The 23,870-nt window shown below is 43.3% G+C and overlaps 2 protein-coding genes across 6 annotated transcripts in view; one reads left to right on the top strand and one right to left on the bottom strand.

The window, feature by feature from the left end:
* Nucleotides 1-6,363: 6,363 nt before the first annotated feature.
* Nucleotides 6,364-23,870, top strand: part of LOC123745752 (copine-8) — a 28,213-nt gene continuing 10,706 nt past the window's right edge. For 2 of the 5 annotated variants that reach the window (XM_069317710.1, XM_045726577.2), the window contains exons 1-4: nucleotides 15,947-16,065; nucleotides 16,572-16,725; nucleotides 17,240-17,957; nucleotides 21,668-21,803. In XM_069317710.1, coding sequence (XP_069173811.1) covers nucleotides 16,670-16,725; nucleotides 17,240-17,957; nucleotides 21,668-21,803 — 910 coding nt within the window. In that variant the 5' untranslated portion in view covers nucleotides 15,947-16,065; nucleotides 16,572-16,669. Of the gene's footprint in view, nucleotides 6,460-15,937; nucleotides 16,066-16,087; nucleotides 16,430-16,571; nucleotides 16,726-17,239; nucleotides 17,958-21,667; nucleotides 21,804-23,870 lie in introns of those variants that run through there. The other 3 variants (XM_069317708.1, XM_045726581.2, XM_045726576.2) reach the window with 3 other exon arrangements.
* On the bottom strand, nucleotides 7,404-7,757 carry LOC138359081 (uncharacterized). Its single transcript, XM_069317784.1, has one exon. It carries the CDS (start codon nucleotides 7,755-7,757, stop codon nucleotides 7,404-7,406), a length of 354 nt encoding a protein of 117 aa, XP_069173885.1.

Below are 23,870 nucleotides of genomic sequence, written 5' to 3' on the forward strand. Positions count from 1 at the left end.
ATTTCAATTAAAAACACATAAATAAATTATCAATGTCGAGTTTTAAGTTTCATGTTAAATTTCTTATTATAAATAACCCGATTGTGAGATAAAGTTAATAGTTTGTTTCCATAATCAACTGCATTTGTTGCTGATGACGTCACATGTGCAGCCAATCAGGGCGGCAGAGGAAGTTTGGCGGGAGAATGTTGAGTCTCACATGACTCACCACACTTGAAGGAAATATTTCACTCCTCTATAGTCTCCCAAACTCTCATCTCCCCACAATATAAATCATGTTAAACTCGCCTGTTAGAGGCATTGCTTTTATTAAGTGGTTTCTTTTATTTTCATGGCCTTATTTAATGTATAAAATTAAATACCATGTCAATTAAAGAGAGGTGTGTGGTAACTCCCAGCTCAGCTGACATAGAACATCAACTTACATACATCACCTATATAATCTATTCCCAATTACTAACACAAAAAATTAGCACTAAAATATCAGTTGCTGTATATTATCACAGTTTTCCATTTGTCCGAAATAGGTTTTGTTTTATTACATCTTAATCAGAATATAGTTGCACTATGTGAATGGTATTTATAACAATTTAAGGGCGTTCACTTAATTTAAATTTCTTATTTAATTACCAGGATACAGTTGATGGCTCGTCACTGCCGGCAGCAATAATGTTCAAGTGGAAAGCACATCTTCCACGGAAGGTTATGGGGCAGTCTTCCCTTCACGTACAAATTCCATAATATTCAGATTCAGATTCAGATGTTTATTCAGGTAAGGTATATACATACAAGTGATGTTACATTAATGGATTGATATATAGATAGAGCTAGTACATACACTGCCTAAAGCCACTATTACGCAATGCGTTTCGGGCAAACAATATTTATTTCAATATTAAACTAATCAAATTATAAAAGTCGCCCACCACAAATATAAGTCGCTTAGCTTATATACTCTACTTGTGGTCCTTCTTGAACCCATTATTTGTTGATATAATAATGAATACATTAATCTCTATTGAAGCTTTTCACCATTTTTTACTGCGTAGCTATATAACTTTGGGGTGGGATTCACACCCATCCTGTGGGTGGTAGTGAACCCCACACCCATGGGTGTGGGGTTCACTACCACCCACAGGATGGGTGTGGGGTTCACTACCACCCACAGGATGGGTGTGGGGTTCACTACCACCCACAGGATAGGTGTGGGGGTTCACTACCGCCCATAGAATGGGTGTGGGGTTCACTACCACCCACACGATGGATGTGGGGGTTCACTACCGCCCACAGGATGGGTGTGGGATTCACTACCACCCACAGGATGGGTGTGGGGGTTCACTACCGCCCACAGGATGGGTGTGGGGTTCACTACCACCCACAGGATAGGTGTGGGGGTTCACTACCGCCCATAGAATGGGTGTGGGGTTCACTACCACCCACACGATGGATGTGGGGGTTCACTACCGCCCACAGGATGGGTGTGGGGTTCACTACCACCCACAGGATGGATGTGGGGGTTCACTACCGCCCACAGAATGGGTGTGGGGGTTCACTACCACCCACAGGATGAGTGTGGGGTTCACTACCACCCACAGAATGGGTGTGGGGGTTCACTACCACCCACAGGATGGGTGTGGGGTTCACTACCACCCACAGGATGGGTGTGGGGGTTCACTACCACCCACAGGATGGGTGTGGGGGTTCACTACCACCCAGAGGATGGGTGTGGGGTTCACTACCACCCACAGGATTGGTGTGGGGGTTCACTACCACCCAGAGGATGAGTGTGGGGTTCACTACCACCCACAGGATGGGTGTGGGGGTTCACTACCACCCACAGGATGGGTGTGGGGTTCACTACCACCCACAGGATGGGTGTGGGGTTCACTACCACCCACAGGATGGGTGTGGGGTTCACTACCGCCCACAGAATGGGTGTGGGGTTCACTACCACCCACAGGATGGGTGTGGGGGTTCACTACCGCCCACAGGATGGGTGTGGGGTTCACTACCGCCCACAGAATGGGTGTGGGGTTCACTACCACCCACAGGATGGGTGTGGGGGTTCACTACCGCCCACAGGATGGGTGTGGGGGTTCACTACCGCCCACAGGATGGGTGTGGGGTTCACTACCACCCACAGGATGGGTGTGGGGTTCACTACCACCCACAGGATGGATGTGGGGGTTCACTACCACCCACAGAATGGGTGTGGGGGTTCACTACCACCCACAGGATGGGTGTGGGGTTCACTACCACCCACAGGGTGGGTGTGGGGGTTCACTACCACCCACAGGATGGGTGTGGGGGTTCACTACCACCCAGAGGATGGGTGTGGGGGTTCACTACCACCCAGAGGATGGGTGTGGGGTTCACTACCACCCACAGGATGGGTGTGGGGGTTCACTACCGCCCACAGGATGGGTGTGGGGGTTCACTACCGCCCACAGGATGGGTGTGGGGGTTCACTACCGCCCACAGGATGGATGTGAACCATCCCAGTTCCTTATCCTGACCCATTTCAAGTGCAATACAATGGTAATGACTTGGTGCTCTCTCCTGATAGTTCCTTTCCCTAATGGTACTTCATGTTTGGAGTTGTGTATGTTTACCTCAGTCTTGGTGAAGGTCAGGTGTGGTAGGCTTGGTGTGTCTCCTCCTGTTGATAGAGTGATAAAGATTAAGCCACCCAAAAGGTGGCACGGGCATGAATAGCCCGTAAGTGGAGGCTCTTTAGAGCCATTACCAGTATCAACAGATGATAATGGAGATGTGTGGATGGTCCTCCCGTTATCGTTGTTATATAGATTCAGCTACTCGGAACAAGTTACAAGTAGCAAGGGCTATGGTGAGCCCGTAGTGGACTTACCTGGCACAGGAGCGGTGCTGTGGCCCATTGTCGCGTATCACCCTTTATATCTTGAGCTAAGAACTTTCTTTCTTAGAACTTCCACTAATTTTGTTCCCCACATTTCTTCCCCGCCATTAGCACAAGGTAACTATGGGGAATTTTCGATTTCCTAACGATCTCTCGGGCATTTAGTTTCCCCATAACTTGTAGCTCAGCTCTGATGCTGTGAACTGCTGTTAATCTGTGAATGTGTTGTTGCTGTGACCACATTCCTGTACTCACCTGGTTGTGCTTGCGGGGGTTGAGCTCTGGCTCTTTGGTCCCGCCTCTCAACCGTCAATCAACAGGTGTACAGGTTCCTGAGCCTATTGGGAACCTGTATGTACACCTGTTGATTGACGGTTGAGTGTGTGTGTGTGTGTGTGTGTGTGTGTGTGTACTCACCTATTTGTGCTTGCGGGGGTTGAGCTTTGGCTCTTTGGGCCCGCCTCTCAACTGTGTGTGTGTGTACTGACCTTGGTGTGTGTGTGTGTGTACTGACCTTGCTGTGTGTGTGTGTGCAAGAAAGCAGGTGAGCATGCAGGCGGGGCATGAACCAGGTCACCGTGGGAGGGAAGGTGATGGAAGCTCCGCGGCGCCACCTCAGGAAGACGGAGCCATGATTGCTGTGGCATTTCACCTGTCTTAAAAGATTTTTTCTTGCAGTAAAGATTATTTTCAACACAAATTGAGATTTTAATAAAAAAATAAACTGGTTTCCATAACATATTACAAGTCAGAGGAAAGTTTGTTGAATGTCAAAATATTGGAGTGAATATAACAATTGTAGTGTGACACTCCGAGTAGGCTTCCTAACACGCGACGGGGAAGGTAACTTACCTTGTGTATCATCCTCATCTGGGCCTTGACACGGAGGGGGGGGGGGAGAGAGACAGAGAGAGAGAGACTGAGACAGGGAGAGAGAGACAGAGAGAGAGAGAGAGAGAGAGAGAGAGAGAGAGAGAGAGAGAGAGAGAGAGAGAGAGAGAGAGAGAGAGAGAGAGAGAGAGACAGAGAGACAGAGACAGGGAGAGAGAGACAGGGAGAGAGAGAGAGAGAGAGAGAGAGAGAGAGAGAGAGAGAGAGAGAGAGAGAGAGAGAGAGAGAGAGAGAGAGAGAGAGAGACAGAGACAGAGACAGGGAGAGAGAGACAGGGAGAGAGAGAGAGAGAGAGAGAGAGAGAGAGAGAGAGAGAGAGAGAGAGAGAGAGAGAGAGAGAGAGAGAGAGAGAGAGAGAGAGAGACAGAGAGAGAGACAGAGAGAGACTGAGACAGGGAGAGAGAGAGACAGAGAGAGAGAGAGAGAGAGAGAGAGAGAGAGAGAGAGAGAGAGAGAGAGAGAGAGAGAGAGAGAGAGAGAGAGAGAGAGAGACAGAGACAGAGAGAGACTGAGACAGGGAGAGAGAGAGACAGAGAGAGAGAGAGAGAGAGAGAGAGAGAGAGAGAGAGAGAGAGAGAGAGAGAGAGAGAGAGAGAGAGAGAGAGAGACAGAGAGAGACTGAGACAGGGGGAGAGAGACAGGGAGAGAGAGAGACAGAGAGAGAGAGACAGAGAGAGAGAGAGACTGAGACAGGGAGAGAGAGAGAGAGAGAGACAGAGAGAGACACACACACAGACAGAGACAGAGAGAGATATGGCCAGCATGCTCATCAAGGAACTACACGGTGTCATCAAGGTGTATATATGTGTAGCGGGAACAGTTGCCATCACTGGGAGAGGTCTAGAGACTAGCCTAGTGTGTGTTAGTTCCTCTTTAGTCCTCCACCAGTCTCTCTCTCTCTCTCTACAACAACAGTGACTTTAAAGTCTGATGGACCACTACTCCGCTGTTCCCTTATATAAAAAATATACGTTATACAATACATGCTACAAAGAAGAAATTACTAATTGAAACTGTCAATTGAGATTTTTCAACTCATTATAGTCTTTGTCATAAACATATTATTTATACATGTTCGCATGTACGTACAATGAACAGATAAATTATTTAAAAATAAATCAATAATTTTTTCTCAGTTTTAAATTTTAAGTAACCATCTAGAAATGAATTTTCAGGAAATGTATACAAAATACTGGTGATAGAGGGAGGCGTCGCCAGGAGCACCTTGGTACAGAGGCATGTCATGACATGCCTAAATTACCACCATTTCAAGAGAGAAGCGGACATGTTGTACTGACCAAGTGTAGTTTATGGGGTTATAGAGTGGCTGACACCCTCCTTCAGCAAGCCTCGGTGAACCTTTATGTCGTATTAAAGGCAGAACTGGAAGAAGAAGCAGGTGGACACTCTCAGGGGTAGTGTCAATCTAGCAGAAAGAGAAGACAAATGAGCAGTGGAAAGTCATCAACTCAGGAAATCTTAACTTTAATACTGGGAAAAGTAAATATGTAGCATTTGAATGCCTGAAACGCTATGCGTATTAGTGGCTTTAGGTATTGTATGTACTAGCTATATCTATAAATCCAACATTATGTTTGTAACTCATCATCTATGTATGTACTTTTACCTGAATAAAAATTTGAATTTGAATTTGAATCTGACGAGCCATTGAGTGGCGGGAAGAAAGTGACGACCAGACGGGGGTAGGAGGCATATAATAATAATAATAATAATAATATAGGCCTTAGCAACATTACAACACACGCCGACAACATAGGTGAGCATATGTTAACTGTCGGAGACTCAGGTGAGGTACAAGGACCCGGTATTATGTAATGACAGGATGTTCTGGTGATTCCTTGGGGCTACGATGGCTGAAGGAGCCGATGAACAACGTACTCAGGTGTGGTGGCAACAAGCCTATCTCTTATGCACAAAAAATCACATTAACGCAACGTATCAATGAGAAAATCAGTAGGAGCCATGAGGATTCGAACCTTCACGCTGGGTATCCCCAAGTATACCTCTTAAACCATAATATGCTAAAAAGTAATGCAATCTTGGATTCAACTGAATCCTCTAGGAGTTCTGAGGCTTCCACTGAAGCCAAGTCAGGGTTTCAGACAATGCTACCATGCACTCTGGCTGTGGTCTGGAGTCCTACTCTCAACGCTTCTCTTCAAATGCTCAAAATACCAACCCGTCCTCGACTCAAGTCCATTACATCCAGCGGTCGACCCCACAGACGCGTTCATAAATTTTAACATGCTGTTCATTCAAAACGGGAATTTTCGCAAGTATAAATTAATATTATAATATATTAGCATATATAGGTATAGGATAGGTTAGGTTAGGTGTTTAGGTTCTGTTGGCGATTATTTGTATTTGTAGTACGTGGGTGAAGCATTTATAGCGTTGTGATTCGAAACAAAAGTCGTCAGTGAAGCACTTGTTCCGGAAGTGTTCGAACGTCATGAGTTTTGAGTCGTGTGTAAACCGTTTTCATTCTTAAACAGGGGGTTTGGCGGGTGGATGGAATGGACTTTGACCTTTGTTTTGGATGACGGGCTGACATGTTTGCCTCGCACCACGCCAGCGATTTAGTCTGGAATTGAGTTCTGGTCAGAGAGGATTGACTGGGCATCAATGTGAAACTTCTCCTGTTAATTTACAGTCTCCGTGGTGTAGTGGTAAGACACTCGCCTGGCGTTCCGCGAGCGCTATGTCATGGGTTCGTATCCTGGCCGGGGAGGATTTACTGGGCGCAATTCCTTAACTGTAGCCTCTGTTTAACGCAACAGTAAAATGTGTACTTGGATGAAAAAACGATTCTTCGCGGCAGGGGATCGTATTCCAGGGACCTGCCCGAAACGCTACGCGTACTAGTGGCTGTACAAGAATGTAACAACTCTTGTATATATCTCAAAAAAAAAAAAATTAACTTAGCAGTAAATGGGTACCTGATTGTTAACCATTTGGAGGGTTATGTTTAAGGGAAACTTGAAGGTTTACTATGGGAAGGAAGAGGTAGTTAGGGTGGTACAAGAGGAGAGAGATGGCGTGGTTCGTGACCCAAGTATTGACCAACAGCCGCCATTATCACAACTATTACCTTCACTTCTCAAGCCTAAACTACTGAAAATAGAATGACTAAATATCTATAACTCGTTTTAATATTAATATTATAAAATGAACGACGAAGTCTTCAACTACATTAAACAAGACAATTAACATCATAGCGACATATAGAATAGTTCTTTGATACACGGATTTTCGTCTGAATTTCAGTGTTGCTAAACATAGCCTCGTAATTTGCAGCAAACTATGTTGATTTGGCAGTTACCTTTGTTTGATATTTATACATGTTGGCGCGCTAACAACCAAGATGTATACTGCCCTATATTCTGAGATTACCTTTCTCAGTCAAGGTTGTAAACCCGTTATTGTCGCTACCATCACCTGCAGGTCATGGTCACGTGATGACCTGTCATGGTCACTTGGTGTGTGACCTGTCATGGTCACGTGACAGGTCACACCCAGGGGGTGGACCTGGGGGGTCTGGGGTGACCCCGGGGGGGGGGGGGACTCGGCACTGTTGTGTGGGAAAACAATGGAGTTTGTAAGCTGATAAGCTCTATGGTGGCTTGGTCCCCTTGTGTTGACCCCTGGTGGTGTATATGACGGTGTTATAGCCATATATGACGGTGTTATAGCCATATATGACGGTGTTATAGCCATATATGACGGTGTTATAGCCATATATGACAGTGTTATAGCCATATATGACAGTGTTATAGCCATATATGACAGTGTTACAGCCATATATGACAGTGTTACAGCCATATATGACAGTGTTACAGCCATATATGACTGTTATAGCCATATATGACAGTGTTATAGCCATATATGACAGTGTTATAGCCATATATGACGGTGTTATAGCCATATATGACAGTGTTATAGCCATATATGACAGTGTTACAGCCATATATGACAGTGTTACAGCCATATATGACTGTTATAGCCATATATGACAGTGTTATAGCCATATATGACAGTGTTATAGCCATATATGACAGTGTTATAGCCATATATGACGGTGTTATAGCCATATATGACAGTGTTATAGCCATATGTGACAGTGTTATAGCCATATGTGACAGTGTTATAGCCATATATGACAGTGTTATAGCCATATATGACAGTGTTATAGCCATATATGACACTTATAGCCATATATGACTGTTACAGCCATATATGACTGTTACAGCCATATATGACTGTTATAGCCATATATGACAGTGTTATAGCCATATATGACAGTGTTATAGCCATATATGACAGTGTTATAGCCATATATGACGGTGTTATAGCCATATATGACAGTGTTATAGCCATATATGACAGTGTTATAGCCATATATGACACTTATAGGCATATATGACTGTTACAGCCATATATGACTGTTACAGCCATATATGACTGTTACAGCCATATATGACTGTTACAGCCATATATGACACTGTTATAGCCATATATGACTGTTACAGCAATATATGACTGTTACAGCCATATATGACTGTTACAGCAATATATGACACTGTTATAGCCATATATGACTGTTACAGCCATATATGACTGTTACAGCCATATATGACTGTTACAGCCATATATGACAGTGTTACAGCCATATATGACAGTGTTACAGCCATATATGACTGTTACAGCCATATATGACTGTTACAGCCATATATGACTGTTACAGCCATATATGACTGTTACAGCCATATATGACTGTTACAGCCATATATGACTGTTACAGCCATATATGACTGTTACAGCCATATATGACTGTTACAGCCATATATGACTGTTACAGCCATATATGACTGTTACAGCCATATATGACTGTTACAGCCATATATGACTGTTACAGCCATATATGACTGTTACAGCCATATATGACTGTTACAGCCATATATGACTGTTACAGCCATATATGACTGTTACAGCCATATATGACTGTTACAGCCATATATGACTGTTACAGCCATATATGACTGTTACAGCCATATATGACTGTTACAGCCATATATGACAGTGTTACAGCCATATATGACAGTGTTACAGCCATATATGACAGTGTTACAGCCATATATGACAGTGTTACAGCCATATATGACAGTGTTACTCCCATATATGACAGTGTTACTCCCATATATGACAGTGTTACTCCCATATATGACAGTGTCACAGCCATATATGAGTGTCACAACCATATATGACAGTATGTTACAGCCATATATGACAGTGTTATAGCCATATATATAACAGTGCGTGTTATATCATCACAGTTCAAGAGACATCTCTGGTGTACGATAATGTTCAATAACGGTCAAATTCTCACTACCAAAATAACGGTTTCCCACACTTTATAGTCATCAAAGTAACATTTTCAAAGTTCACTTACACTTGCTACACTTGCATAAGTCTTTACTGAAACTTAATATTGGCTTCGAAAATTTCGGCGGGAAACGCTATGCATGTTAAGTGGCTTTACAACCATGTACATACATACATATACATGTATGTATGTACATACGACTGTTGTAACATCAGTCGTATATGATCTTGATCTCACCAACCCATTGTACCTGGTGAATACATTATTATTATTATTGTTATAAAATCACCACTGTAGTGAATTGTTTGAACACTGGGCAGGTTGGAGGTTAGGTTAGGCCTTGCTACCTTAATACTCTTCTTCACCACCACCACCACCACTACCACTACAACCACCAACACCACCACCACCACCACCACCACTACAACCACCACCACCACCACTACCACTACAACCACCAACACCACCAACACCACCAACACCACCACTACCACTACAACCACCAACACCACCACCACCACCACCACTACCACTACAACCACCAACACCACCACCACCACCACCACTACCACTACAACCACCAACACCACCACCACCCCCACCTCCACTACCACTACAACCACCACCACCACCACTACCACTACAACCACCAACACCACCAACACCACCAACACCACCACTACCACTACAACCACCAACACCACCACCACCACCACCACTACCACTACAACCACCAACACCACCACCACCACCACCACTACCACTACAACCACCAACACCACCACCACCCCCACCTCCACTACCACTACAACCACCACCACCACCACTACCACTACAACCACCAACACCACCAACACCACCAACACCACCACTACCACTACAACCACCAACACCACCACCACCACTACCACTACAACCACCAACACCACCACCACCACCACCACCACTACAACCACCACCACCACCACTACCACTACAACCACCAACACCACCACCACCACCACCACTACCACTACAACCACCAACACCACCACCACCACCACCACTACCACTACAACCACCAACACCACCACCACCACCACCACCACCACTACAACCACCACCACCACCACCACCACCACCACCACCACCACTACCACTACAACCACCAACACCACCAACACCACCAACACCACCACCACCACCACTACCACTACAACCACCAACACCACCACCACCACCACTACTACCACTACAACCACCAACACCACCACCACCCCCACCTCCACCACCTGGAGAGGCGCCATCATGGGACAAAAGGTCACCATTGATTTAAAACTCTAAAATCGTGCCTGGCAAACTCGCCTGATTTCTTTGACAGTGTTAACACACTAAGCCATGACAGAGAAAGCTGCCTACACTGTATTTTCCAAGCGTGTCAAAATACACTTGACAGTTGCTGGTGACAGGTATACAAGATGGAGAAGCAGGCTGGGTATAAGGGAGTACCAGGAGGAAGGAAACCAGAGTCAAAGTGAAGAGGCTTCAGTCTGAAAGTATGAAGCGGCGTCCCGCATGGTCTCTTGCTGGGACTTACTCTGTTGTTTAGTGATGGCACTGTTGCACTGAGCAACAGAGGTCAGTCATTTGGCACCTCTGGTGTAATTATGGAAGGAAGAGTCAAGAGGTTTAGATGAACTTAGTGCAGAGTCGCTCTCCTACAGTGCCATAGATGACCTTAGTGTAGAGTCACTCTCCTACAGTGTCATAGATGACCTTAATGTGAGTCACTCTCCTACAGTGCCATAGATGACCTTAGTGTAGAGTCACTCTCCTACAGTGCCATAGATGACCTTAGTGTAGAGTCACTCTCCTACAGTGCCATAGATGACCTTAGTGTAGAGTCACTCTCCTACAGTGCCATAGATGACCTTAATGTGAGTCACTCTCCTACAGTGTCATAGATGACCTTAGTGTAGAGTCACTCTCCTACAGTGCCATAGGGGCTGGCGGGCTGGGTCTGTCCTACCTCGTACTCCACACATTCAAATTCAAATTCAAATTCAGGTAAAAGCAGACATCATAACGGCGCGCTACTGAGGCCTGGGGTTACATCTTATCTATTCAACTTCATCTGTTTGTACACGCATTTCCCACTTCCTCTTTATTCCATTTTTCTTTGTGATGTGTTTATTGGTCATGAGTAGTGAGTCGTACATCACTTGAACATGCTAACGACACAATTGTGCCCAACAGTTGGAACTGTCACTGTTCTATCTTGTAGTGCAAAGGTCGCTACTTAATATGACAGTGCGATGGGTCGAGCTTCTCTACCTGCTCCACCTTCCTGCTTCACAGTCCCTCACTGTACTGTGTTCTCTAGTCTCTCACTGTACTGTGTTCTCTAGTCTCTCACTGTACTGTGTTCTCTAGTCTCTCACTGTACTGTGTTCTCTATAGTCCCTCACTGTACTGTGTTCTCTAGTCTCTCACTGTACTGTGTTCTCTAGTCTCTCACTGTACTGTGTTCTCTATAGTCCCTCACTGTACTGTGTTCTCTAGTCTCTCACCATACTGTGTTCTCTAGTCTCTCACTGTACTGTGTTCTCTAGTCCCTCACTGTACTGTGTTCTCTAGTCTCTCACTGTACTGTGTTCTCTAGTCTCTCACCATACTGTGTTCTCTAGTCTCTCACTGTACTGTGTTCTCTAGTCCCTCACTGTACTGTGTTCTCTAGTCCCTCACTGTACTGTGTTCTCTAGTCTCTCACCATACTGTGTTCTCTAGTCCCTCACTGTACTGTGTTCTCTAGTCTCTCACTGTACTGTGTTCTCTATAGCAACACACCAGGAAGGTTGAGGGCCTCAGGACTAACAACACACCAGGAGGGTTGAGGGCCTCAGGACTAACAACACACCAGGAAGGTTGAGGGCCTCAGGACTAACAACACACCAGGAAGGTTGAGGGCCTCAGGACTAACAACACACCAGGAAGGTTGAGGGCCTCAGTACTAACAACACACCAGGAAGGTTGAGGGCCTCAGGACTAACAACACACCAGGAAGGTTGAGGGCCTCAGGACTAACAACACACCAGGAAGGTTGAGGGCCTCAGTACTAACAACACACCAGGAAGGTTGAGGGCCTCAGAGCTAACAACACACCAGGAAGGTTGAGGGCCTCAGGACTAACAACACACCAGGAAGGTTGAGGGCCTCAGTACTAACAACACACCAGGAAGGTTGAGGGCCTCAGAGCTAACAACACACCAGGAAGGTTGAGGGCCTCAGGACTAACAACACACCAGGAAGGTTGAGGGCCTCAGAGCTAACAACACACCAGGAAGGTTGAGGGCCTCAGGACTAACAACACATCAGGAAGGTTGAGGGCCTCAGGACTAACAACACATCAGGAAGGTTGAGGGCCTCAGGACTAACAACACACCAGGAAGGTTGAGGGCCTCAGGACTAACAACACACCAGGAAGGTTGAGGGCCTCAGAGCTAACAACACTACACACCAAACTTGACAGGACTGACCTCATTGAACCTGTCAAAATACTGAACAGTTTGGAGGATATTGAACCAGAACACTTCTTCAGAAGGTCTGATGTACAACAAACAAGGAACAACAGTTTCAAGATCAACAAGCCACAATGTTGGACGGAAAATAAATGCTTTTTCACCCATAGAATTGTAAACCCATGGAACCGCCTACCCGCCGAAGCCGTAAATGCCAAAATGCTGCTAAATTTCTAAATACAGGTGGACAGAATCATCAAGACAAATAGGGGACTTTCGGCAAGCCGCCGGCTTCCTGTCCTTGTCGTAGCCACTAGAGATAGTGGCCATCAGGTATACCTGTGTCATGTCTGCAGGCGAGGAGTCACAATAACGAGGCTAAAGTATGTTGACCAGACCACACACTAGAAGGTGAAGGGACGACGACGTTTCGGTCCGTCCTGGACCATTCTCAGTCTACTGGAGAATGGTCCAGGACGGACCGAAACGTCGTCGTCCCTTCACCTTCTAGTGTGTGGTCTGGTCAACTGTGTCATGTCTGGTTTGTAGTGGTTAGCCCTGTGTCGTTGCATCCCGTTCTCGCACTTTCTTACAGTCAATATTGACTTATTAAATACGTGCATATGTGACATACTAAACATATTAGTTTACCTTGAAAAGCTTCATAGAAAACACCAACCTTACCTAATCTTCTTAGTATGTTAAGATAAGCATCTTATTGCTTCTTAATTACAATTATTACTTAACCTATACCTATAATAGGTATAATAGGTTAAGTAATAATTGTAATTACGAAGCAATAAGTTGCTTATCTTAACATACTAAGAAGGTTAGGTAAGGTCGGTGTTTTCTATGAAGCTTTTCAAGGTAAACTAGACCGTTCATGGCGCGAGACCCGACTTAGTTCTGGCATGACCTTTGTCGCCTGGTGTTAAATTGTCACCAAAGCCGACAAGTTGTTTAGGTGTCGAGGACTCCGTGCACGGACACAGTTGTACAGACGGGGACACACCGTAGACTTGTAGGGTTGACTAACCAGTATTGCTGGAAGGGTTAAGACTGGCCACAATGACTCTTGTGATAACGATACCATTGGTAGACAAAGGTGTAGCCACTAGAGCATCACGCCTATGATATGGATCACCATAATCTCTCGTCTCATCTTGCTTAATGCAGCCTCAAGCAGTTCCCTGCAGGCGGCCTGAGTAATGTGGAGCATGCCAGCTCCATCACACTCCAGGGACAGTCTCACCTCACCACCTTTACTCTCTGCCTCCTCCCAACCTCCTTACTCTCTACTGCTCAGCAATTACAACACAACTTCTTTCTGGAATATATGAAAGCATTACTGCCTAAAGAAACATTTGCCATGATAATAATAATATTAATAATACAGAATGCGGCTGGCAGTGCCTTGGTCGCGGGTTCGAGTCACCTCAGAGGCGCAGTGGATTTTGTCAATAATAATAATACACAGAGAAATCACACTAACGTGATATATATCAATGAGAAAGTCAACTGGAGCTGTGAGGTGACTCGAACCCGTGACAGAGAGTATTCCAGCCGCCGACACTAACCACTGGAACTGCTAAGGACTGCAAAACGGTACAAAATGACCGTAACTAACTGCAGGAGTGGACAAACAAGGTAGTTGCTGGAGTCTAATCCTAATAAATGTAAGGTAATGAAGATGGGTAAGGAAGAAAGAATACCAGAAAGCACCAACACCATCAATGGGAGACAAGTACAGGACTCTGAGAGAGAGATCTGGGAGTGGATATCAGTCAACCACCAACACCAGAGCCACACACAGGCACGGTAACATCAACGGTATATGCAACACCACCAAATATTACAGCCTCGTTTAGAAACCTAAATCAAGACGCCTTCAAAGCAATCTACACAACTTGTGTTAGACCAGTACAGGAGTATGCAGCACCTGCCTGGAATCCATACCTTGTGAAACATAAGAGTAAATTCGAAAAAGGTGCAGAGTTTTGTTACTAGGTTAGTGCCAGAGCTTAAAGGGTTAGGCTTTGAGGTTTTCACAACCTTGGAGGATAGACGAAATAGAAGAGATATGATAACAGCGTACAAGATACTGATGGTAATAGACACAGTAGACAAGGACAGCCTCTTTAAGTTAAGAGACAGTAGAGGACACAATTGGAAGCTGGAATTGTAAATGAGTGGAAGTAATGAGTAAGGAAATACTCGCACCCAGTATGGGTGGTAAGCAAGTAGAATGTACTAAGGAACTTGTGGAAGCTCCTTCCATTCACAACTATAAGGGAAGGTTCGACAATGATAGTGATTGTTAGAATAGTGAAGCTTTAACACAACGGCTACAACAAGGCTAGTTAGCTGGCCATAATTAAGTGCTAGACCACACTTCCTCATAGTCATGATAGGCTAGTACTGCACCACCCCTGATTTGGTAAGGATAATAAAACCGCATTTCTACTGAAATCCCATTGAAATCTCATTTATATATATATACATCACGTTAGTGTGATTTCTCTGTGTATCTGATGTTGAATTGTAGGGTAGATAAACTACCTTGCCTACACCCGGGCGCTGGAGGTCTTATATATAACACTTGGACTGGCTTCACCAAGGCTCTCCACACTTCCTGTGATTTATGTAGAAATCTGGCTGTATGACTTCCCAAGCCAGGGTGTTCCAATTAATAAAAAGATCGCCACAGCATGTTTAAAAGCCCGTTTCTGCCCGAAACGCTTTGCTAAAAGTGGCTTTAGGCATTGTATGTACTAGCTCTATCTATAAATCCATCAACTTTTCTATCTTACCTTGTATGTATGTACTTTACCTGAATAAAAATTTGTATTTGTTGTATTTGTATTTGAAAGATAGGTAAAGATTTACCTACTTAAATTTACTAAAATTTACAAAAAGATTTACCTACTTAAATTTTTTTTAGATTATAAGGACCTGCCCGAAACGCTGCGCGTACTAGTGGCTTTACAAGATTGTAATTACTATATTATGTATTCTCACAACCTCAATGTACCTTCTTGTATATATATAAATAAATAAATAAACATTCAATACTGCCCGAAACGCTTTGCGTAATAGCTTTAGGCATTGTATGTACTAGCTCCATCTATAAATCGATCAATTTATGTAAAATCTCTTGTATGTATGTACCTTACCTGAATAAACATTTTATTTTATTTTATTTAAAAAAAAAGTTTTAGTGTGACGTCACTGATGAGGCGGTATGCGTGACGTCACTGATGACGTAGTGTATTATGAGAGTTGTTTACCTTAGGGTGTCCAGGCCACTCTTGGGTGCTCTCCTCCTCCTCCTCCTCCACACTACTACAACAACCTCTTGACTGGCTTACTCTTCACCAGTCAACCAGCTTACCATGGTAGTAGCGTGTAGAGCTGTTAGGAGGTACAGAGGTGTAGTTGGTGGTGTGACTTAGATCAATAGGAAGGTGTAGTGTGGGTGTTGGCACACATGTGGGGGGGGGGGAGGTGAGTGATAAGGACACACACTCACACTCCTGCCGGTCATAAGCTCACAGATAACACCTTCCTCACACTCGCAATATTGAGGTCAATTACTGAATTTTGGGTGATTGTTGAAGAGTGGATTGTTAGGTTATAAGGGTGGTAAGGTGAGCTCTTATTCCAACACGTCCTGGTGCAGTCATCCGGAGGACAAACCCTTCATGTGCACCTACTATCAAGAAGAAGAACTCTTATTACTGTTACTTGCCACCATTATTGGTAATATTTCTGTACCTCATCCAGGTATTGTATAATCCAGGTGGACAACAGGCTTGAGGAGCCACTGAAACATTTCACTACATTCAATACTTTTTTTTTCAAGTATTGGAAATTTTATGATATTTTGTTTCCTTTTTTTCAGGACAACCTTTCTTTTGTTTGGATAATGTGGTAGAGATGTTGAGACCTAAAAGAATAGAGTATAACCATAGAGTAGCATAACATCTTATTCCCAGGACCATGGCTGGCTCGGCTGCCGCACCAACATCCTTGGTCGAGATCTCTGTATCCTGCAGGTAAGCTCTCCTTTTATGCCTGTTGCAAGATAAAGGTAGCTTATCTGTATTTGCCTATAGTAACTACAGTGTGTCCTCACTCTAATGAACTATGTTGGGTGAGGCCGATTCATTCCATAAGGAATTTCATCAGACTCCTCAGACCTCGCAGTTTGCTTTTTACATTTCACTAACCTTTCTGGTTGGTTTCCTCTGTTTTGGATAGTTCTCTGATCCCCCAAGTTCCCCCTAACCTTGGTGAGTGAGCCAAATTGTGGTCCTGGCTGCTGGTAGATCAGCATGGCTCTCAGAGGCCTGGCACAATATATAAGCTTACAGTACTGATACCAGTTCGTAAGTACTGGTGAGCTTCTGAGGTCCTACCAGAAGAGGGCACTTCATTATATAATATGTGTGATTTATTTGAAATAGCATGCAACTCTATATGTGTCTGGCCCATTTTTTTGTAGTTAGCAGGGCTTTCTAATTTTTATAAATATCTATACACAATATAATTATTTGTATTTTTCCACAGGAACCTACGGGATACTGATGTCTTCTCCAAATCTGATCCTATCTGTGTGTTGTTTTACCAACCTTTTGGAACAAAACAATGGGAAGAGTTTAAACGAACTGATTGTGTTAGTAACTCTCTCAATCCAGATTTTGCTACAAAAATTCCTATTACTTATCACTTTGAAGAGCAGCAACACCTAAAATTTTTGATTTATGACATTGATTACAATTCTAAGGACCTTGATCACCATGATTTTCTAGGAGAATATGAGTGCACTCTTGGTCATTTAGTTAGTTCTCATACAGTTCATAAACCTTTGATTAATAAGAATTACAGTGGCAATAATGGCTCTATCCTGATAATTACAGAAGAACTTAGTTCATGTAAAGAAGAGCTTAATCTGCAGGTTGTTGGCAAGAATCTTGAAAATAGGAGTTGGTTTTTTTCTATAAATCCTTTCCTTGAGTTCTTTAAAGCAAACGAAGATGGGACGTTCATTCTGGTCCACCGCACAGAGACGTCTCATAGTACACAAAACCCAGTTTGGAAGGATTTTTCCGTACCTTTACGAAGCTTCTGTAATGGCGATTATGATCGTAACATACAAGTAAGCTGCAAAGATTTCAAATCAAATGGAAATCACAAACTTATTGGAAATTTTTACACTACAGTACGAAAACTCATTGAAGGGCCGGGCCCGAGCAACACATATTGGCTCATCAATGAAAACACGAAGGTAAGTGTGCACAACCTAACTGAGATTGCTTATTAGTTTATATTTTGTTAAGTATGGTTGTTCGTACTCGACTGGGTGCTAGGTATGCTTGTACTCGACTACTGTATCCTGTTTGCGAGGTTTGAGCTCTAATTTCTGTGTAGTTACTGCAGTAGTTAAAGGATTACATATGTGCTCATTGTGTCCCATCTTTCCAATATTGTCATTTTTGTGGGGAGCCCCAGAGGCTTCCCGAAGCTATCCCACTGAAAGTGCTATATTATTTGGGGTTATCAGTCGCAGAGTTCTTGTTGCCTACCAGGAACCAGAGCCAGAACCTGGCCAATAATAAATAAAGATAAAGTTTAGGAGTATCTTTTCATCCTGTTTGGAGTGGATTAGGTTATTAACCTAAGACCACAGATTTTCAATTATTATTTGCTGGGAAATATCTTCCCTGGGGGCCGGGCCTACCTATTTCCACTATTTTAGGAACTCCTTGACTTTAGCTATTGATCCTCACAGAGCAACCATTTGCTCTCTTTCATAACACCTTCTCTGTGGGTGGTTAGCTTCAGAGAGCCGATGGAGGTCCCTGCATTGATTGTAATGAAACGCCTGTTTCTGGGTGAGCCCCGGAGGCTCACTGACACCCCTCCCCTCCTTCTGGTTGGTAGATTTCATCATTCGAGAACTGGAGGGTGGGTAGCTCTAACGAGTTGAGGGCTAGTTAAATAAAGTGTTGCGTGTTTGTTTTCTTTCTGGGAAAATTCTTTTGCTCTACTGAGGATGTAGGTCTCACTATTCAATCAGTAGTCTGTTTTGTTTCACCTACCTCTCTCGGTGTCTTCTCTGGTTGATGGCAAGTATGACATAGTGATACCTCGGGTTACGAACGTCCCTGTATACGAACTTTTCGGGTTACGAGCCCGGTTTGTTCGGAGGATTTGAATCGGGATACGAACTTTGCCTCGGGATACGAGTTTGTTGATACGCGTACGTCAGACCTAGCGCATGGTGGCACAGCGATCGCACCTCAGTTTATCAGTGCCTCATGCCCAGTGACTATCCCGCCTGAATTCTTCACAAGAATTTACAGTTTTTGTCGTATTTTTGGCCATTGAGTATAAAAGTTGTTATTATATATCTCGCCATGGGTCCCAAGAAAGCAGGTGGTAAGGTTCAAGGCAAGAAATCACATGTGAGAATGACCATAGAGGAAAAACGAAAGATCATTCGTAAGCATGAAAATGGTACTAGTGTTGTTGAACTAGCTAGGCAGTACAACAAATCTTCAGGGGAGGAAGAGGAGGCAGTAGAGAATATCCCTTCCTCATTAATTAAGAAAATGTGTGCAGTATGGGAAGGACTGCAAAATTTTGCTGAAAAGAATCGCCCAGATAAAGCTGTAGTAGGCCGTTGCATTGTGATGCCTCACTGCAGACAAAGAGTTGCAAAGAAGGGAAAAACAATCTTCAATGGAATGTTTCCTTGTGAGAAAATCAAGCAGTGAGCCACAACCAGGACCTAGTGGTATGTAGGCAAAATGTTCCAGAGAGTGCACGCCAGAGAAATCTTCACTGCCTGATGTTTTAATGGAAGGGGACTCCCCTTCCAAACAGTAACACCTCTCCTCCTCCCCCCTCCTCACCATCTTCCATACACTAACAGGAGTCATCAGCAAGGGTAAGTAATAGCTTGAACATACTTTTGTTGTGAAGATTTGGGTGAATTAGGTATAAAATTTACTTTGAAGGGAAGTTTTTGGGGAGTCGGGAACAGATTTATTCATTTCCCATTATTCCTTATGGGGAAATTCGCTTCGGTTTACAAATTTTCGTGTTACGAACCGTCTCCAGGAACAGATGAAATTCTTAAACCGAGGTACCCCTATACTTTAAATATAAAGTGTTCATAGGCTCTTGCTCCTTGTGCCTCTGAGGGTGACTGGATTCGTGCTCATGGTTCTGAGTAGGCATATGAACTCTGTGACTGATGATGCCAAATAATATAGCACTATATCAGTTTGGATAGCTTTAGGGAGCCTCTGAGGCTTGCCCAGAAACTGGCATTTCATTAAGTTCAACGCTGGTTTTTTCTATGATTTATAGATGAATTTCACTGAGCAAAATTTTTATTTTGCTCAATGAAATTAAAAATTATAAAATTGAAATTATTTCAAAATGATATATTTTTAATATACAGGTATTTTTATTTTATTCATCAATATGCTGTTATGTAATGCTATTAATTTGGTAGTTGTGGCGTGGGTTGTTATGCCCCACATGTATGGTATTGCATTTGTCGATATTTAAAAGCTTTTCCCAGTCTTCTGACCATTTGTGGAGTTCGTGTAAATCTCTTTGTAAGGCTTCAGTATCGTTATTATTTCCCACTTTATCATAAATCTTTGTGTCATCTGCAAATTTGATGATGATGTTTGTAATATTCTAGCCTATATCATTGATGTACTATACAGTATATGACAAAAAGGGTAGGTCCCAAAATGGACCCTTGTGGCACCCCACTTATCACATTTTTCCATTCCGAGTCATTTCCATTTAACACGACCCTTTGTTTTCTTTCCTTCAACCATCTGGGGTAGGGGTTTGACAGCTGAGTGGACGGCGCTTTGGATTTGTAGTCCTGAGGTTCCGGGTTCGATCCCCAGTGAGGGCGGAAAGAAATGGGCAGAGTTTCTTTCACCCAGATGCCCCTATTTACCTAGCAGTAAATAGGTACTTGGGAGCTAGACACCTGCTATGGAATGCTTCCTGGGGGGGTGTGTAACAAAAAGGAGACCTGGTCGAGGACCGGGCCACGGGGATGCTAACCCCCAAAATCATCTCAAGATAACCTCTAAAGAAGATAACCATTGTTTTATCCTTAATATTATTTTACCATTTATTCCATTGGTCTATAATTTCTTTGCCAGTCTTTCATGTGGTACCTTATCAAAAGCTTTAGCAAAATAAGTACAGTATACTACAATCACCGGAAGGCCTTTGTCTGAGTAGCTGGTTACCTTTTTTAAAAAATGTGAGCAGATTTGTAAGGCATGATCTGTTTTTTACACACCCATGTTGTGTCGATTGAACAAAGTTGTTCACTGAAAGATGGTGAATAATTCCTTCCCTGAGGATACTCTCCATGAGCTTACAGATGTGTGATGTCAAGCTGATCGGCCAGTAGTTTTCTGCCGAGCTCTTTCTGCCTTTTATGAAAATAAGGGTAACATTTGCATACTTCCAATCTTTTTCCAATCTCTATATTGCATATCTCCAATTCCAATAATATTTCCAGTTTTACATCATGAAGACCAGTGACATGTCTTTCACAAAGGCCCGATGACCTTCACACACCTCTAACTCTTTCTTGGGTTAGAGGTAATTTTGGATTTTTTGTTTATTAATCCCCATAAAAACAGCATTTATGCAGCTATTGATCAATATTCAGAACTTCAACCTTGACATGAAAATTAGCATGTGATCACTGTACTGTACTGTTCTTTTTATTCTGTTTTACTTCAGTATGTTTACAATGAAATAGTGTTTCTTAACTCCCATAAAGTAAGTTTTGCAACTGCATTTCAAAATTTAATGGAAAATTGTTTACCTGCATAATCTCTCATCCATATAATGCAATACCTAACATATCATGGGCCATCTGTACAATTATTTATTTATTTTAAATAAAATAAAATTGTGTTTATTACTGAATTCTCTTTACAGAGGAAGAAAGGTAATAGCTACAAGAACTCTGGAGAGGTGATGATTAATAAAGCCCATGTTCATGAGATTTTCTCTTTCATCGACTACATCAAGGGTGGCATGGAGATAAATGCCTTTATTGCCATCGATTTCACAGGTTTGTAGCAATATTGTAGGTGTTACACCCTTTTCATCGGCCTTGTTTATGCTTTCATTTTGTGTATACACTTGTTAAAAATAGATGTTTATACACATCTATTTTGAAGCTCCTGGCCCCAGGAAAGGGCTGTTTATAATCAGGATCGGTTGACATCTGAACTAGTGCAGCAGGATCTTTTCAAACCATCCCTGCCGAGTCATAATTCCAGTGGGCACAATATTCAGGAGTAGCATTAGTACAACGTTCAATCAATGTTATCAATATTTATTCAGTATTGAATCGCTGTTGAAGATATTGATTTGGTGTTGAATTGGCATTGCTCTTGGATATTGTACCTACTGGCATGGTGCTCTGGAGATACTGGAAAATAATACAGCCTGGAATGACTGCCAGAAATCACATTCCAAAAACTCAAACCCCTCAAAAATTAATGGCTAAGCTAGGACCATCAATTACTGTTCTTGCAAACTGCTAGTTACCATGCCCAACCACTACACTATGCTACAGAAAGGTGGCAGCACCTGTCAAATTGAGTCGGTGGTTCTCCTTACTTGAGCTACCTAACAATGTGACTGGCCTCCATGCTGGTTATTGGACAGGTGTTCCATCAGAATTGTTAAGTGACTTTGATAGTAGGTACCAGCTGGTAAGTCCAGTAGAACTTCTGGTTTAGATACTTTTAGCCTGTTATGATACAATGTATAGTGGATGTTTCTGAGTAGTCCAGAGAGGCAAGTTCTATCTTGTTCATTGCCACAATATTTTCTCTCAAATACTGTATAAGCACTGGAAATCTCAGTTTCTTGCTAGTGTGAAGGGTAAGAAGGTCCTATGTTTAATGGAGGAGAATCTGGCTCTTACAATGGACTTGGAAGTCTTGACCAGAAGGGTTATGCTAGTAGCCCATAGGTGCTACTAACAAAACTTCAGTTGTCATGTCAAGTGTGCAGCCTACCTTTGCCCTCCTCTGGGCCCTCCCTTCTGGTCCTCCTGTCCTGGGTGTGGATAGTTTCTGGTCCTCCTGTCCTGGGTGTGGATAGTTTCTGGTCCTCCTGTCCTGGGTGTGGATAGTTTACTAGGGCACTCGGTGGGATTGGGATTTAGGTAAGTCAGGGTACCCTGTGTTTGAGGTGCTGCTGCTTGGTGTGCAAGTGTAATGGCCAAGCAGAGCAACTAGCAGTCGTCGTCGTCGGCGGCGGCGGCGGCTGCTGCTGCTGCTGCTGCGGCGGCGGCGGCGGCTGCTGCTGCTGCTGCTGCTGCTGCTGCTGCGGCTGCTGCGGCTGCTGCTGCTGCTGCTGCTGCTCAGCCGATAGAGCTGTTGCCTCACACGTGTGGGTCCGTAGTTCGAGTCTTCTAGAGCCGAGGTGAATTAAATTATTATTATTATTATTACTACTGTATTATCAATTATTATTATTATTGTTAATTAGTATTATTATCATATAATTTGTTACACAGAGAAATCATATTGTGATATATCAATGAAAAAATCCACAGGAGACGTGAGGAGGATTTGAACCTATGTGCTGGTTATTCCCAGATGCAAGGTCTAGACGACTACACCAGGACATTGTCATGGTCTAGTCATTTAGAGCGTGCATCTGAGAATACCCAGTGCATAAGTTTGAATCTTTGTCACAGCTCTTGCGGATTTTCACATCATTTATTGTTATAATTTTTTATTTAAATTATTATTTTTATGGCAAATACAGAATATATTTAGGATAAAACTTTTGTGAATATAAAGCCTTGGGCTGGACTGACCCGTATTGGTCGAAGATGCAAATCTCATCCTAGGCTGCAATTTGAGACCTTGGCCAACGTCCCTAGAAAGCTGGTTCCAGATCGTGTAATATTTGACCGGGTCGTCTGACGTTGAAAACAGGTGCCTGGATTAAGTAAATGCTGCCACAGGTTGTTGATGGCATTAACTGGCACCCCTGGTAGTAGTAGTACCAAAAATTTGTAATTATGCTTTGTTCAAAGCTCATACTCTTGTCTTGTACCAATTTCTAACATTTTTGGTTACGTAATTAAGAAACGTGTTGATTTGCATGTTGTAAT

The sequence above is a fragment of the Procambarus clarkii genome, chromosome 88 (assembly GCF_040958095.1).
Source record: "Procambarus clarkii isolate CNS0578487 chromosome 88, FALCON_Pclarkii_2.0, whole genome shotgun sequence".
NCBI lineage: Eukaryota > Metazoa > Arthropoda > Malacostraca > Decapoda > Cambaridae > Procambarus > Procambarus clarkii.

Excerpts from the sequence above, each read along its gene's own strand:
- LOC138359081 (XM_069317784.1), bottom strand. The coding sequence starts at position 7,757 with ATGGCTGTAACACTGTCATATATGGCTATAACACTGTCATATATGGCT.